The sequence below is a fragment of the Lactuca saligna genome, chromosome 4 (assembly GCF_052625555.1).
Source record: "Lactuca saligna cultivar CGN05327 chromosome 4, ASM5262555v1, whole genome shotgun sequence".
Classification (NCBI taxonomy): domain Eukaryota; kingdom Viridiplantae; phylum Streptophyta; class Magnoliopsida; order Asterales; family Asteraceae; genus Lactuca; species Lactuca saligna.
The window spans coordinates 191,938,482-191,954,197 of NC_136420.1; the positions used below are offsets into that span (position 1 = coordinate 191,938,482).

General features: G+C 38.7%; 1 protein-coding gene across 1 annotated transcript; it reads left to right on the forward strand.

Moving 5' to 3' along the window:
- Nucleotides 1-9,907: 9,907 nt before the first annotated feature.
- On the forward strand, nt 9,908-11,155 carry LOC145043198 (uncharacterized). Its single transcript, XM_078991774.1, has 2 exons — nt 9,908-10,216; nt 10,332-11,155. The coding sequence occupies exons 1-2, from the start codon at nt 10,037-10,039 to the stop codon at nt 11,010-11,012; spliced, it is 861 nt and encodes a 286-aa protein (XP_078847900.1). The 5' UTR covers nt 9,908-10,036; the 3' UTR covers nt 11,013-11,155.
- The last annotated feature ends 4,561 nt before the right edge of the window (nt 11,156-15,716 follow it).

Genomic DNA, 15,716 nt, shown 5'->3' on the forward strand with positions numbered 1-15,716 from the left:
AAATGTGTTGAAGGCTCTTGTGGTCGGTGTAAATAGTACTCTTCGTTCCGTACAGGTAGTGTCTCCAGATCTTTAAAGCAAATACCGGTACTCCTAACCCAATATCGTGTGTTGTATAGTTCACTTCGTGTGTCTTAAGCTGACGGGAAGCATAAGCAATAACCTTCCCTCGTTGCATAAGAACACAACCAAACCCTTGATTCGATGCATCACAATACACTACAAAATCTTCTATCCCTTCGGGGAGGGATAGTATTGGTGCGGTGCATAAGGCTTGTTTCAGTGTTTGGAACGCCTTATCTTGTTTTGCTTCCCAGTCAAAGACCACGCCTTTCTGGGTTAATGTAGTAAGAGGTTTTGCGATGCTAGAGAAGTTCTTTATGAATCTGCGATAGTAGCCTACTAGACCTAGAAATTGACGAATATCTGTAGGTGTCTTTGGTGCCGACCAGTTCTTAATGGCTTTAATTTTGGAGGGGTCCACATGTATCCCTTTTTCGCTAACAACGTGGCCCAAAAATTCTACTCTTCGAATCCAAAATTCGCATTTAGAGAACTTCGCATAGAGCTTCTCCGATCGTAATGTTTCTAAGACTCTTCGTAGGTGCTGACTATGTTCTTCCTTACTTCGGGAGTAGATAAGTATATCATCGATGAATACGATGACGAATTGATCCAAGTAAGGATGGCATACTCTATTCATTAGGTCCATGAATACTGCTGGTGCGTTGGTTAATCCGAACGACATCACTACAAATTCGTAGTGTCCATAACGGGTTCGGAAGGCTGTCTTGGGAACATCTTCCTCCAGCACTCGTAATTGGTGATATCTGGATCGTAGATCTATCTTCGAGAAGTAGCTCGCTCCTTGAAGTTGATAAAATAGGTCGTTAATGCGGGGTAGAGGGTAAAGATCCTTGACAGTGAGTTTGTTCAGCTCTCGGTAGTCGATGCACATCCGGAACGATCTGTCTTTCTTCTTCACAAACAAGACCGGTGCTCCCCAAGGTGAGAAACTTGGTCTAATGAATCCTTTCTAGTGGAGTTCGTTAAGCTAACTTGAAAGTTCTTGCATCTCTGTTGGTGCTAGACGATAAGGCGATTTTGCTACAGGGGTAGCCCCTGGAATTAAGTCGATTCTGAACTCGACTTGGCGTTGTGGTGGTAATCCCGGTAGTTCTTCTGGGAAGATATCGGGAAATTCCCGTACTTCTGGGATGTTGTTTATATCCTTTACCTCCCGACTCATATCGACGATGTGTGCAAGAAATGCCTGATAACCCTTCTGCAAACACTTTTGAGCTTGGATGCACGAAATGATGCGACGGTTTGTACTTGATGTGTCGCCGTAAATCACTAATGTTTCATGGTTAGGGAAATTCAGATGAACGTCCTTTTCAAAGCACATGATGTCGGCGCGAAGAGGACTTAACCAATCCATGCCAACTATAACATCGAAACTTTTTATTTGGATTGGCATAAGGTTGATTGGGAAAGAGTGACCGTCTAAAGTTAATGTACACCCCATGTATATGCAATTAGTGTCTTCCATTTTCCCATTTTCCATTTCTACAGTGAATGATTCTTCTAACATGCTAGGTTTACGTTTAAGTAAGTGAATAAAGTTTTGGTTCACAAAGCTTCTCTCTGCTCCGCTATCGAATAGGATGCATGCATATGAATTATCGAGAAGAAACGTACCAGCAACTACTGTAGGATCAGCTACGGCTTCCTCATGACCAATAGCTAATACTCGTCCCACTCCGCCGGTATTTGCTGCCTTTGGGCAGTTTCTTTTGTAGTGGCCCACCTCGCCACAACCGTAGCATGCTTGGCCTACACCAGCACCGGGAACTTGAGTGATCGGTTTTACGGGGGCCTTGCAGAAACGGACAGTGTGTCCCTTTCTGTTGCAGTTGGAGCACTGCATCTCCCAACAAGGTCCGTGGTGGTGGTAATTGCACTTGGTGCACTTTGGGAGGTTGCCCACATAAGGCTTTGTTGGGTAGTGATTTGTAGGAACGGTAGTAGGTACCGTCGCAGCGTTCACGACAACTAGTTGTTGTTTCTTCGAAGATTCTTGGGAAGACCCACCCTTCCCCTTATTCCACCATCTCTTCTTCTATTTGTTGTTATTGTTGTTTCCCTTTTGTGGTTATGGTGCAGAAGTTGTTGAGTTTTGATGATTCTGTGATCAATAAGCGATTGTGCCAGCTCCTTGGCACTTTCAAAAGTGTCAGGTTTTGAAGCTAACACGCTTGACTGAATTTGGGGCGACAGTCCCCAAATGTATCGCTCTATTTTCTTGCTCTCGGGAGCAATCATATCTGGGCAAAGGATTGCCAGATCGCAGAATATGTTGGTATAAGTTGCTATGTCGGTACCAATCATTCCCAGAGTCCAGAGTTCGTGCTCGAGTTTTTGAATCTCTCCGCGTGGACAGTACTCCCTCATCAACATGATTTTCAAGCTCTCCCAGCTTATTAAGTTTGCCACCATCAGGGTAAGTACCTTAACGTGGCCATTCCACCAAGTTAAAGCCCTATCAGTAAGTGTGTAAGTTGCAAACTTGACTTTGCTGTGCTCTGGGCAGGAGCAGATTTCAAATACTGATTCCGTCCTTTCAATCCACTGCCTTAAAATCATCACACCACCCGTTCCATTAAACATCCAGGGCTTAGCATTCGTAAAGTCTTTATAGGTGCACTCCCGGGGTTGCCCATGACTATCATCATGGTTGGAGGGATGTATGCCAATTCCTGACCCAGTAGTAACAGGGGTATTGATCTGTGACATGGCAGCTGCTACAGCTGCAGTGACTGCTGCTTGGAACATGACAGCGTCGAATTGAGGAGGTGGAGGTGGTGGTGGTATCGGTGCTTCTCCACCGTTGTTTCATCTCGGATTTCTATGCGGAGGCATCCTTCAGCTAAAGGTTGATAAGACAAGGGTAAGAAGTCCATAGTATAGAAAATGTATGTGTCTCATGAACTAAATTGCTATAGTTCAACAACAGATGATAGTATGAGTCTCAAAGATAGAAGAGCGAAGCTTATTCGTAAATCCGAATATATGAACAAGCGTATGGTTTTACCATAATATTTTAAAGATTGAACGAGATACTCAACGCAGTAATAATAGTATGCGAATTATATTAATATAATAAATGATACAACGATCACGAAAATTTGACCCTTACAAGGGTCTCCTATTACAAAAATTTTAAGGAAGTAAAAACTTTTAGCCGAAGTGCTATCTTATAACAAAATTTGAGGTTTTCGCAAGTACTACTTGCGACGTGTGTTGCGTTTCGAGCTTGACTCTGCATCCGATTGCTTTGACTCCATAAGACGCCTATCGAAGGCGGCTTGTTGTTCCCTCAACTCTACGAGGGCCGCATTCATTTGTGTTTGGAATGCATCGGCGCGGAGGTCGGTGTCATTCTGCAACATATCCAGACGACGGATATCGGCCGTGTGAACTTGTACTTCCATGTTGACTTCGCGGATTCGATTTGCTTGGACCCCTGATTGGTAGGATTGGTTGGCCATTTTACCTACCATGAATGGAAGTGCTCGGTCGGCTGAAACTCCATCCCTGATATCATAGAAGTCTCGACACATACCGTAGAGAGTGCGTATCCCTTGTTGTTGGCTCCATTGGATGAGGTGACTTCCCCAAACATGAGTCGGTCCTTGGAAGTTCCTCCTAATGGCTGGAGGGTTGACTACTTCTGGTTCCGAGTCTGTACCAGAGTCGTCCTCTCCATCCAACTCGATAGGCTCTTCATCCTCTTCCGAATCCTCCTCTACCCATCCTCCGTTGCCTTGGTTTGGGTAGTAGGGGTCCCCATGCGGGTGAAATCCAACCATTTGACTATACGAGAATAGGGTTATAAGATTTGAACAAAACTTGAGAATATGTAATACTAATTAATCTATTGTATGCACCAAATACTCCTATAGTATTTAAATTGTACGTTTGATACTAGTGTTCATTTTTGGTAAGTTTTGACTCGTTTCCCACTACGATCATTCCTCGATATACGTTAGTCCAATTTCGGATAAACATAGTTGATCAGGATATATTCGTCCCAATTTTGATTACATATCTCGAGAACTAATCGTAGTGTCCAACTTGTCTTAATACTTTTGTATAGTTTTCTTCATGAAAATATGTTGTTGTATGCATGTATTTTGTATTGTTCATGACTTAAAATAATCTATTTAAATGAAATAAAGATTTTTGGTGTGAAAACCTTTTGTCAGAGACTTTGAGTCCCTAAGCATTTATAGTTTGTATATCTTATGAGGTTCGATATACTTAGTTCACTATAAACATTGCTCTAATACCAATCTGTCACACCCCCAAACTGGAACGGCAGAAACGTTCGGGGGCGGATGACTTCATGTGGTAACGTAACAAATGAATACATAGTAAAGAAAGCAATACAACCATCATATTTATAATTGAAAGTTTACATTGTTTAAAAGAGTACATGTTCAAAACCAATTACAATATGATGTCAAAATATGAATTTAACTAGTGCCGCAACGTTCCTTCTTCAAAAGCGGTTTAGTACCTGTAATTACTGAATCCATGGGACATACAAGTAGTTTTGAAAGAGTAGATCATCATTTAAGCTGGTGAGTTTCATAAACATTTAATGATAGTATTTGTATGTAAATGAAATGGTTCGTTTTTGTTCGTTAGACTCTAGAAAATCCCATATTTCCTACTAGTATAAATGTAGCCTTAAATCAAGACTAATATATGTTAAAAAGTTGATGTCTTTCCATCCATGAGTGATGGTTAGAAGTTCCAAACTTATATCACAATTGGGTTTTTCATGCATAAAATAAATGAACTTATGTATGTATAAAACCTCCATTATATCTGAAAACCCCCGTAAATCAATGTATTTTTAATACTCTATGTGAGTTTTATAACCACGCTATTGACAAGGAATGCCTATACACAACGTTCTTCAGGTGTTGGAATGTTCTGATGTTTGTCACCCCAAATGGTGTACTGTAGCTAACAGTCAGGGAGCGGGGTTGTCAAGCCCGTATAGATCTATACACAAACACCATGCTCCCCCTCCAAGGGATTTTGGTATATAATAAAGGACTTGAAATGTGTACTCGTGCCTACGTGAAGTTTAATGTCTCACAAATCTTAGTATAAAACATATTTATGTGTGAAAATGTTCGTTTGTTATTGTTATGAAAGTAGCTTCTTGAAATAGTATTTCCATGTATGTAAAAGTTCGTAGTATTCTCGTAAAACTATACCTATTATAGTTTCCTAAAAGTGTGTTTCGTTTGTATAATAAACCCTTAGTGAAAATGCTCACTTGTTATGAAAAATTTAGTTTTTATAGTGCCAATACCAACACACATAAATATAGTATAAGCAGAGTGTCTGATTTATATAAATACATAAATAATTTCTCATTTCAAAAGATAAAATGTTGTCGTGGTATAATTTGCATATGAAAGGTTCCCTATAACAGTTATAAATCACATATGATTCCGTTGATAAAACGCGTATAGTGAAAGTTTATATAACACACAATAATAATCGAGTGTTTTACTTGTATTACCCCCCCCTTAAAAGCATATAAAAGTACTCATAAAACATTTAAAAGTGTGAATTATAGGGGTATGAACTCACTTGAAAGATCGGAGGAGGCGGGATGAAAACCGGACAGAATTTCGACTCGAGAAGGCGGATTTTCTCGGGATTCTCAGGAATCTCGGGAGCACAAACGACCCTCGGGACTTGAGCAAAGTGATCGGGGCTTCGGGGTAGCACGGGCACGAAAAACGAGGCAAGAACGCAATAGAAATGAGAGAAATGGAGCCCTTTCTTCGGAACCCTCGCATCCCTTTTATAGGGGCTGGGAACCGACCTCGTACGCCTGTACGCTGGGCATACGCGTACGTCACGCATAACCGGATCCTCGACTGCATCGGAGCTCGGATGGGACGGGGCATAGCCTCGCATAGGCGCGACGTGGATGATCCGAGGCCAAGGCCTCGCGTACGCTGGGCGTAACTCGGCCCTATCTGGTGACTCCCCTTCGGATAATACCAAGGGCTTTAATTAAAATTTATATTTTAATTATTTAATAAACTTCAAAAATTCATATCTTCTTCATACGAACTCCGTTTTCGACGTTCTTTATATCCACGCGAAGGTGAGACCATACTCTACAACTTTCGTTTAGATCCCGTCGGCAAATTTTGAAATTATTTTTATTATTTATTTTTAAAAGGTCGCGGTAAGAAAATTTCTTTTAGAAATTCATAACTTCTTTATCTGACGTCAGTTTTTGCCAGACTTTTTACCGCTGAAATACCATTGTCGAGACCTTCGATTCTCGTTTAGGTCATTCCGGCCAAAAGTCGCTCGATCTCCGATTCGAGTTTTTAGCCGTCTGTCGTTAAGCCGAACTTGGAAAAGTCATAACTTCAATATACGAAGTCGGATTTGGGCGTTCTTTTTACGTATGATCACAGTTTAATGACATCTAACATAATAGGTCATTTAATTAGTGATTTTTGGATATTTTATTTTCGAAGTTAATTTCATTATAATGAACGTGGTTGAAATACTTGACTTTTTAGGTCGTTTACATATAGTTGAAATATCGGGTTGTCACAAAATCTACATTCATTACAAGTTTATTTCAAAACATCAGAGTGTCCCAGAAAACATCGGTGAGAGAGTGCACGCCGCGCCATCACGCCTTATCCTTGCCCTAGGGCTCATATGTACCTGAAACAAATCCACAAACTGTAAGCTAATGCTTAATAAGTCCCCCAGAGCATACCCCACATACACAACCATATAGTACATATCATACTAGCTATATAAAGTTATATCTACCACACCACATATCAAGTTAGCCATAGGCTATCTCTACCACATATCCCTGCATAAGGATGCCTTGGGCTCCCCCACATGGTCTTACACCTAAGTGTCATGGGCTCCCCCCATGGTCTTTCCATACCGGACAACCATGGGCTCCCCCACATGGTCTTATATCCAAATACCATGGGCTCCCCCATGGTCTTTCATGCAAGCATCACAAAATCACTAACATACAAATTATCATAGAGTTAACTATCATATCCCATATATCTACTATGGCTAATATACCACATCTCATAAAATGGGCCGACCTTAGTGCCTTAGACCCATTGGTATGGTGAGAAGACTCACCTCTCGAATGCTGGAATGATAAACTGACTATGTATGTCTCGCGCTGCTTCCTATCAACTACCTATAATCATCAAATGATATAATTGAAAGTTTACATTGTTTAAAAGGTACACGTTCAAAACCAATTACAATATGATGCCAAAATATGAATTTAAACTAGCGCCACAACGTCCCTTCTTCAAAAGTTGTTTGTTACCTACAATTACGGAATTCCTGGGACATACAAGTAGTTTTGAAATAGTAGATCAACATATAAGCTGGTGAGTTTCATAAGTATTAAATGACAATGTTTGCATGAGCTTAAAACGAAATGGTTTGTTTTTGTTTGTTGGTTTCTAGAAAATCCCATATTCTCTACTGGTATAAATGTAGCCTTCTATCAAGACCAATGTTTGTTTCTAGAAAATTTATGTTTTTCCGTATGTGGGTAGTGGTTTAGAAGTTCCAAAATTGTATCATGATGAGGTTTTTTATGCCTTAAGTAGTTAATTAATATACATACAAAATTGCCAATACGTATGAAAAACCCCGTAAATCAATGTGTTTTTGATACTCCATTTGAGTTTTATAACCATGCTATTTGGCAAGAAATGCCTATACACAACGTTCTTCAGGCGTTAGAATGTTCTGACATTTGTCACCCTAAATGGTGTACTGTAGCTAACAGTTTCCTTACATAACTCGTCAACTCGCCGAGTTGCTTGAGTGACTCGTCGAGTTTTATAATGTTTGCGGCCATAAACTTACAACCGCAAAATCCTGACCGCAAACCCCTCCAGTAAAAAACCCCTTAACCGACTCGTCGAGTTGATTAAAGAACTTGACGAGTTCCTTTAGTCCTTCTCGATTTCGGCCTTTTTCTAGTGGAATTTAGAATCCCAAACTTCAGATCTAGCCTTCCCTAGCGTAGATGTCATGTAAAGTTGCAAAATTTACGTGCATGCAAGGCCTCACATGGCCATAACACCAAAACTAGCCTTCATACAAGATTCTACTACATGGAAAGGGATTGAACTGCCTAAAGGAGGAAACTTTATGCCATTGGGGACCTAAAGAGGTCCAGATCTATAACCATATCCTTGTGATAAGTCCATATCCGAGTATGACTCCATATTGCACCAAAAATGGCCATTTACTTCCAAGAAGAGGGATCTAAGTATCTAAAGCTCAAGGTATCGACTTTATACCTCAAGATTGTGGCAAATACAATATAAATGTCAGATCTACTGCTTCTATCCTTGCTCCTTCTTTTTCAAGCTCTAGAAATCCTTCACAAACCACCAAAAATCACTCATATATGTTCTTACTCTCACTCAAGAGTGTTCACGGCTGCAAAATGCTTTATGTAGGGAGATAGGGTACTAAGGGAGGCCACAAGGGCAACTAATGACCTTTATATATGAGGAAAACCCTAATATTAAGGTTTCTTCTCTACAACTCCAACTCGCTGAGCTGGTCCCGATCCGTGTCCATAGTTAAATGTCCCTACTTGAAGAGGTGTACTCCCAACTCGTTGAGTCCATGCACCAAAAACCCTAAAATTGACTACATCAAATAATACCTGGAACAAGTGTTACATATTGCTTGTCTTATTTGTTAAATTTTGAATAACCAACATGATCTAATACATGGAATCAAAGAGATAAAGGGTGACGATGAAGATGCTCAAATGTCATGTTGCCTTTAATTATACAACATTATATATTTATTAGATGGAAGAGGACAATCATAAAATTTAGTCAAATGGAAAATCATTGGCGAGATCAATAATTGTAGTTTGAAGGTGAAGGAGACAAAGAAGGCAATGCGAGGATGATGAACCATATATGAGAGAAGTTGAAAATAAGAAGGTATGATGAAGAGGTCGGGGAAGATTTTGGTTGAATAGGATTATGAAAGATAAGGGGGATGGAAGAGAAAAATGAGGTTGAGCTTTTAAATGTGACATTTAGAATGTATGTATTTAATAGTTGTACCCTGTGTATTAAAATTCATACCTCTTAATTTTTTCAAGAAACAAAAAACATATGTTATATAATATTATATATTGTAATGACCATAGCATATTCACATACATATAATGATACAAACAATTAAAATACAACATGCCAAACACTTCATATTATTTCTTTTATATCATGATTTAGTTTGTTCATCTTCGACACCGATCAAACCTACATTTTATACTCATATCTAATCGAATTTCAACGATTCCTGTTTCCCTTGGATCTTTAGTTAACCTAGCATCAAATGGCTATCAAACATGCACGATGTGTCATAACATTGTCTTGAAAACACTCGGAAACCATCTCTAACTACAAATATACACCATGTTTGACCACCGTGGCTTACAAATTAATTTCCTTCCAATCCCTTTAACTTCAGCTTTCAAGAAAATACTCTCTAGAAAGCTAACTTAATTCCCTACATAACCATCAAATTTTCTTTAAAATTCATTAAGAATAACTCAAGTTATGCCCAAATCAATTGTGCATAGAAACACACCAATATGCAAAGCATATCATCCAATTTAATCTCAATTCCTTTTCCACCGTCGATAGCCAAAAAATCTTACGGCTAGTATTCAAGTGCAGTGACGTAGACGATCCGTGTGATATATCATAGACCAATACAGTCGCAGCTTTTGGATATGTCTTCTCCGGCTTTATATTATTTAAAACCCCGCAAATTCATCAGATTCACACAAGCACTAAATTCGATCGATCCTAATTTCATTAGCAGTAACAGATCCACATTCATTTGTCGGAGCCCTAAATTGTTGAACCCTAGAGATAATCGCAGATTAATGGCGACGGAAGAACCAATTGTGGTGGCGGAAGTTGCCGTACCGGCTGTCGACGCAGCTGTAACGGTTGCAGTAGAAGAACCTGCTGCCGGAGCAGCTGAAGGAAAACCGAAGAAAACGAGGAAAACATCAGGGAAAAGCAAACCTAGAACTCCGTCGTTGCATCCTCCTTACTTTGAGGTATGAAATGATTACATTTTGTTGTTTTGTTATGTTAATTTTATGTTTTCGTTATCGAGATACGTGTTTATGGATCTGATTGTGGGTTTTTGATGTTGATTGATTCTGTTTTTAGATGATCAAAGACGCCATTGTTACGTTGAAGGAGAAGAGCGGTTCGAGTCAGTACGCGATCGCGAAGTTCGTTGAAGAGAAACAAAAGAATCTTCCGGCGAATTTTAAGAAGGTTTTGTTGGTTCAATTGAGGAGACTAGTCGCCGACGGGAAGCTTGTTAAGGTCAAGGCGTCTTATAAGTTATCGGCGAAGAAAGCTCCGGCAGCAGCTGCCCCGGCGAAGAAGAAACCTGCTGCAAAGCCTAAGGCTTCCGGTAAGCCAAAGGCTGCGGCCAAGCCGAAGACAGCAGCGAAGAAAGCGCCAGCTAAGAAGAAACCCGCCGCCAAGCCCAAGGCAGCACCGAAACCCAAAGCAGCGGCAAAGCCGAAGGCAGCTGCTAAGCCCAAGCCCGTCGCAAAACCTAAGTCGACGGCTCCCAAAGCTGCGGCAAAGCCAGCTGCGAAACCGAAAGCCAAGACTCCAACGAAGCCTGCTAAGGTAGCTAAAACATCGGCGAAATCAACCCCAGGAAAGAAAGCTCCTGCCGCTCCGGCAACAAAAGCATCCACCAGATCAACGCCGGCGAAGGCACCGGCGGCGGTGGCTCCCAAGCCGGCCCCAAAGAAGGCGTCAGCTAAGAGCGGAAAGCCTAAAGCAGCAACACCAAAGAAAGTTACAGCAGCCAGAAAGGCGAAGAAGTGAAATTGGGTATGCTCGTAGGAGTAGTTTTGAGTAAATCTTGATCTATGTCCAGTTTAAATTTAATATTTTTTTTGTTTGTATGAATCGTTTTGTGTTGATGTTGTTCATCTTCCATAATTTCACATAGTTGACTTCTGCACTGATGTTAAGAATCTTGTTCAATCTTTTTGTTAATTTCCCAAGCATATCTGATTCAATTATGTACAATTCATGGATGCACATCAACAAACTTGGATCCTCAATTTAGTGACAAAAGAGATATTGTTAATTTGAATCAAATTTCAAGAAATTGAGAAGTATTTCCAAGAACACAAGATTGAAGCTCTTTCAGAAGAAATTGAGAAGTATTTCCAAGAACACAAAATCTATTTCTTTGATGGATTTGTGCTTTGTATAATTGAATGTATCATTGCTAAGATTGGTAAATGGTAATATATCTCGTGAATTCACTCCAAATTGAGAGATAAAAGAACTGATCAAAAACATCCACCTTACATTCTTGAATGCAAAACCGATCCTATTCGAACAACAAAGAGAATTTAACCTATTTTGGAATCACACCCCAAACCTCTTATGTTAATGGAGAGGACATTAGATAACTATACTTCCAAAATTATTTGAATAACACCAAACCCAACATCTCTTAAACCCATTTAAGCATCCTTCAAATACTTGGCATTCATTGTATATCTTAAACCCATTTAAGCATCCTTGAAATACTTGGCATACATTGTATATAAGGTAAAAACATGTGCCATATAAGATTACATACTTATGATACAACTTTAAATCTATAACTGGATATACACAACTATAAAATTCAGAGTATGTTACTATCTTATAACTAAAGTGTAGATTCTTATAATACAACTTCATACCTCCATATGAATACACGAATCTATAAGTGCGACATACAGTGGTGAGTATAGAACGTAAAACAACAGAGTTCACTATTTAAATGAACCGATAAAAAAACAAAAATAGGTTTTCAAAATCTTGATTTATGCATATTTGTTTTTGCCCAAAGCATTAAGACGGTTCATTTAAAATGTTTAAAGTAGTTTACAGTTTATATTTTTATATTATCCTTTATAAAAATACAAAAATAAGTGGGTCAAATGACTCACCTTTGATGTATGTAGCCTCGCCACTGGCAACACACAAAGGGGTGTACGTTAGATTCTTATAATACAACTTTATACCTCCTTCATATGAATACACGAATCTATAAGTGCGACACACAAGGGGTTGTAAGTAGATGCCAACGTTAATACTAACACCACTCCACTACCATGATATTAAAAAGTTGTATATAAACTTGTCCTATTTCAATAGCACTTAATCAAATGGTACACTACATGGATCAAACTGTGAGGTCCCTTCATCTTCTTCATACTCTTCTTTAAATGGTAAAATGGGCAAATTCTAAGATTTATGAGAATCAATTTGGGGATTATTGTACCTAAACTTTGATGTGTTAATTTATGTGGTTATGACACTTTTAAATGAGTAAATGATGACTAAAAACTCTAAACAATATTGTTAGGAGTTTTTTCAAGCTCCAAACATGGGATTTTTAAATACAAAACAAGATTGGACATTTGATTAACAATCACGTTAGTTCATAGGGGTTCCAAAACAAGAAACGTCAGAAAGTATAATGATTTTTTTCACTAATGTTATATTTGTGAATTACGATACTTGGAAGTTACATGTATATGTACAATTACACACTATATGCATCATTTCAAGTTTGAAGACGAGATACCCATGTTCTATGAAAGTTTTATAATCATAATGATGATAGTTTAAAGATGTTTTAATCTAAAGGTGCATGTTTTAACATATATACTTTGTGACGTATGTCTCTCTAATGCAAGGAGGTGACCTGTGCTATCTGTTAATCAATAATAAACCAGAGAAAATGATTAGGGTTTATTATTGAAAGAAATTTGTGTTTACAAAGAAAGGGAAATAAAACTATAATAGAAAAACTTACTAAGAGTTAACCTAGTTAAAATGCTAAACAAAAAGTCCAATACTAAAAGAGACCAATAAACTTATTTTTATGGTGACTCCACTTCAAAACTCACAATAGGGCAACAATGAACATTTGAAAGTTGTCAAGAAGAGAAACCGTGATTCACCGAGACTTCATAAGATGAGCAATTTGAAAAATCGATGGAACATATGGTAGCGTGATGGTTCAAAGCTAAAGATGATGACCAACGAAATGACATTTCATCTTAATATGATTTGTTTGCTCGTGGAAAACAAAATTTTTCGTAATCTGCATAGCATTTTTGTTGTCACATCGTTAAGGAGGGGGTGAGAAATACAAAATCTATATCTGCAAAAATCCAACATGATAAAAAAATCTCACAAGTAGTCATAACTTACAACCATAACACGATACTCAACCTATGTAGAGGAGCTAGATACAACATCATGTTTCTTACTTTTCCATGAGATTAAAGAATATTCAAGGAAAATACAGAAACAAGTGATGGACTTAGATTATTCAGATTGCTATCCTGATCAGCATCACTATAGGTACACAAATCTAGATAAGATGTAGAAGGAAACAACAGAGTCAGAAACCAAGTCCCATGCAGATATCTTAAAATACGAAGAATAACTCCCCAATAAATAATCATAAAGACATAAACAAACTGACTAATGACATGAGTTAAATGAACTATGTTGGGTGAGTGACAATAAGGTAAACTAGGCTACCTACAATGGTACAATACAATCTTAAATCTAATAAAGGAACCCCATCAGTCGTAAGGTATCAGGCATTTGTGTCAAGGGATGTGTCAACATTAATGTTGTTAGTTATCTATACTCTTGGATATGATGACACTATTGTTTATGATGACATTCTTAAATATGATGATATTCTTGGTTATGATGTCACTCCTCGAATATGATGGCAGTATTTGGGATGAGGCATCAGAAGATGTGGCATGTGTGACATCTCTATTTTTCAGAACAATTTTTTTCTTTATGCTTTTCAAATTCACAACATCTTTGTTTGCCTAAAATCCTAGTACATTAAAACATTTTGAGTAAAAATGATTGTAAAAAAAATAATAAAAAATTCGAAAGATGTCGTAGTTGATACACAACATATGTTACAACGTAAAGATCTAACGATCCTGAACACTATTGTAGGTCTTCTATTCAATCACTCAACATCCAATTCAAGTCTTCAACAATATTATAAGTCTCCTCTAAGATAGGTGGTTCCTTAAACTTGATCCCACATAGGCTAAGAAATAGAATTAGGTATTCCTTATAAGGGGTGTGGATACCTTCCTTATCACAATACATTTTATGTAACATCCACAAAATACGGACCAAAAATTTCATTTTAAATTAAACAAATATAAAACCATTTGTCAGAAAACCTCATAGTAATAATACATATCAAAACCAATGTATCCATAGTCAAAACATGTCATAACAAAATCATATCAGAGTATAAATCCCATAGATCTCTGGTTAGAAAAATATGGTGTGATGCGCTGTGATCATGTCAGATCCTTTCCCTTCGAAGAGGAAGTACCTAAAACCAAAATTGAAAACCGTAAGCACAAAGCTTAGTGACTTCCCCCATCATACCACATACCTTACAATAAACATATTGTTTAACATATCCTGGTACTAGCTACCCCTTTCGGTCTCTTTCAGCCGGTAACTTGCTTATCATATCAGGGTGCTGGCCTATCCCTTCTATCTTTTCGACCGGTATCTTGCCTAGCATATCAGGGTGCTGGCCTACCCCTTCGGTCCTTTCGAACGGTACCTTGCCTAGCATATTAGGGTGCTGGCCTACCCCTTCGGTCATTTTGACCGGTACCAGGGACTATTTCACCCCTACTTCTACCATATAACATACTACAACATAAACATATAAGTCATATAATTCCTAGCTTATCATGGTGCTGAGTGCTGACATACCCTTTCGGTCCTTTTAACCGGTACTGGGGCCTATACTACCCCTCCGACTACTATCACATAATATCGTAGGATACTAGCACACAAAGCATAACAAATAGGGGCATCCTAGATAATTATCACAAAGACAATCGTCTCTACTATAACTCTTACTAGTGGGTCGACATTGGTGCCTTCGACCCATTTCTACTAGAAGGTAACTCACCTCAATGTTGTGGAGTAGCTGAACTTTCCTCGGCTCTGAGATTAACTCTCTTCAAACTCCTACAAATAAAATCTATTTTAATTACACTTTGATACTCATAACCCTTTTAAGGGTCAACTCTGGTCAAAGGTCAAAGTCAAAGTCAACATAATGGTCAAAGTCAACTCGCTGAGTTGGTCCATCAACTCACCGAGTTCCTTGATCCATGAAACTCAGGAAATCTCGATCTTACTCATCGAGTTCTTTCATGAACTCGATGAGTTCCCCTTCATACAGAGTTGAGACATTTACTCACAGCTCGTTGAGTCCATCCTTGAACTCGTTGAGTTCATCAATCTTCATAACCAAAAACCATGGCCAACTCGCTGAATCATCTCCTATACTCAACGAGTTTGCTCAGTAACAGAAAAGGTTGGGGGTCCACGACCCAACTCGTTGAGTTGTATGAATAACTCGTCAAGTCCCCTATAGTCTAAACCCATTCAGTCGTTTCTAGTCGGGTTAAATGCTTCCAACCCATAGATGTGGTCCCCTAG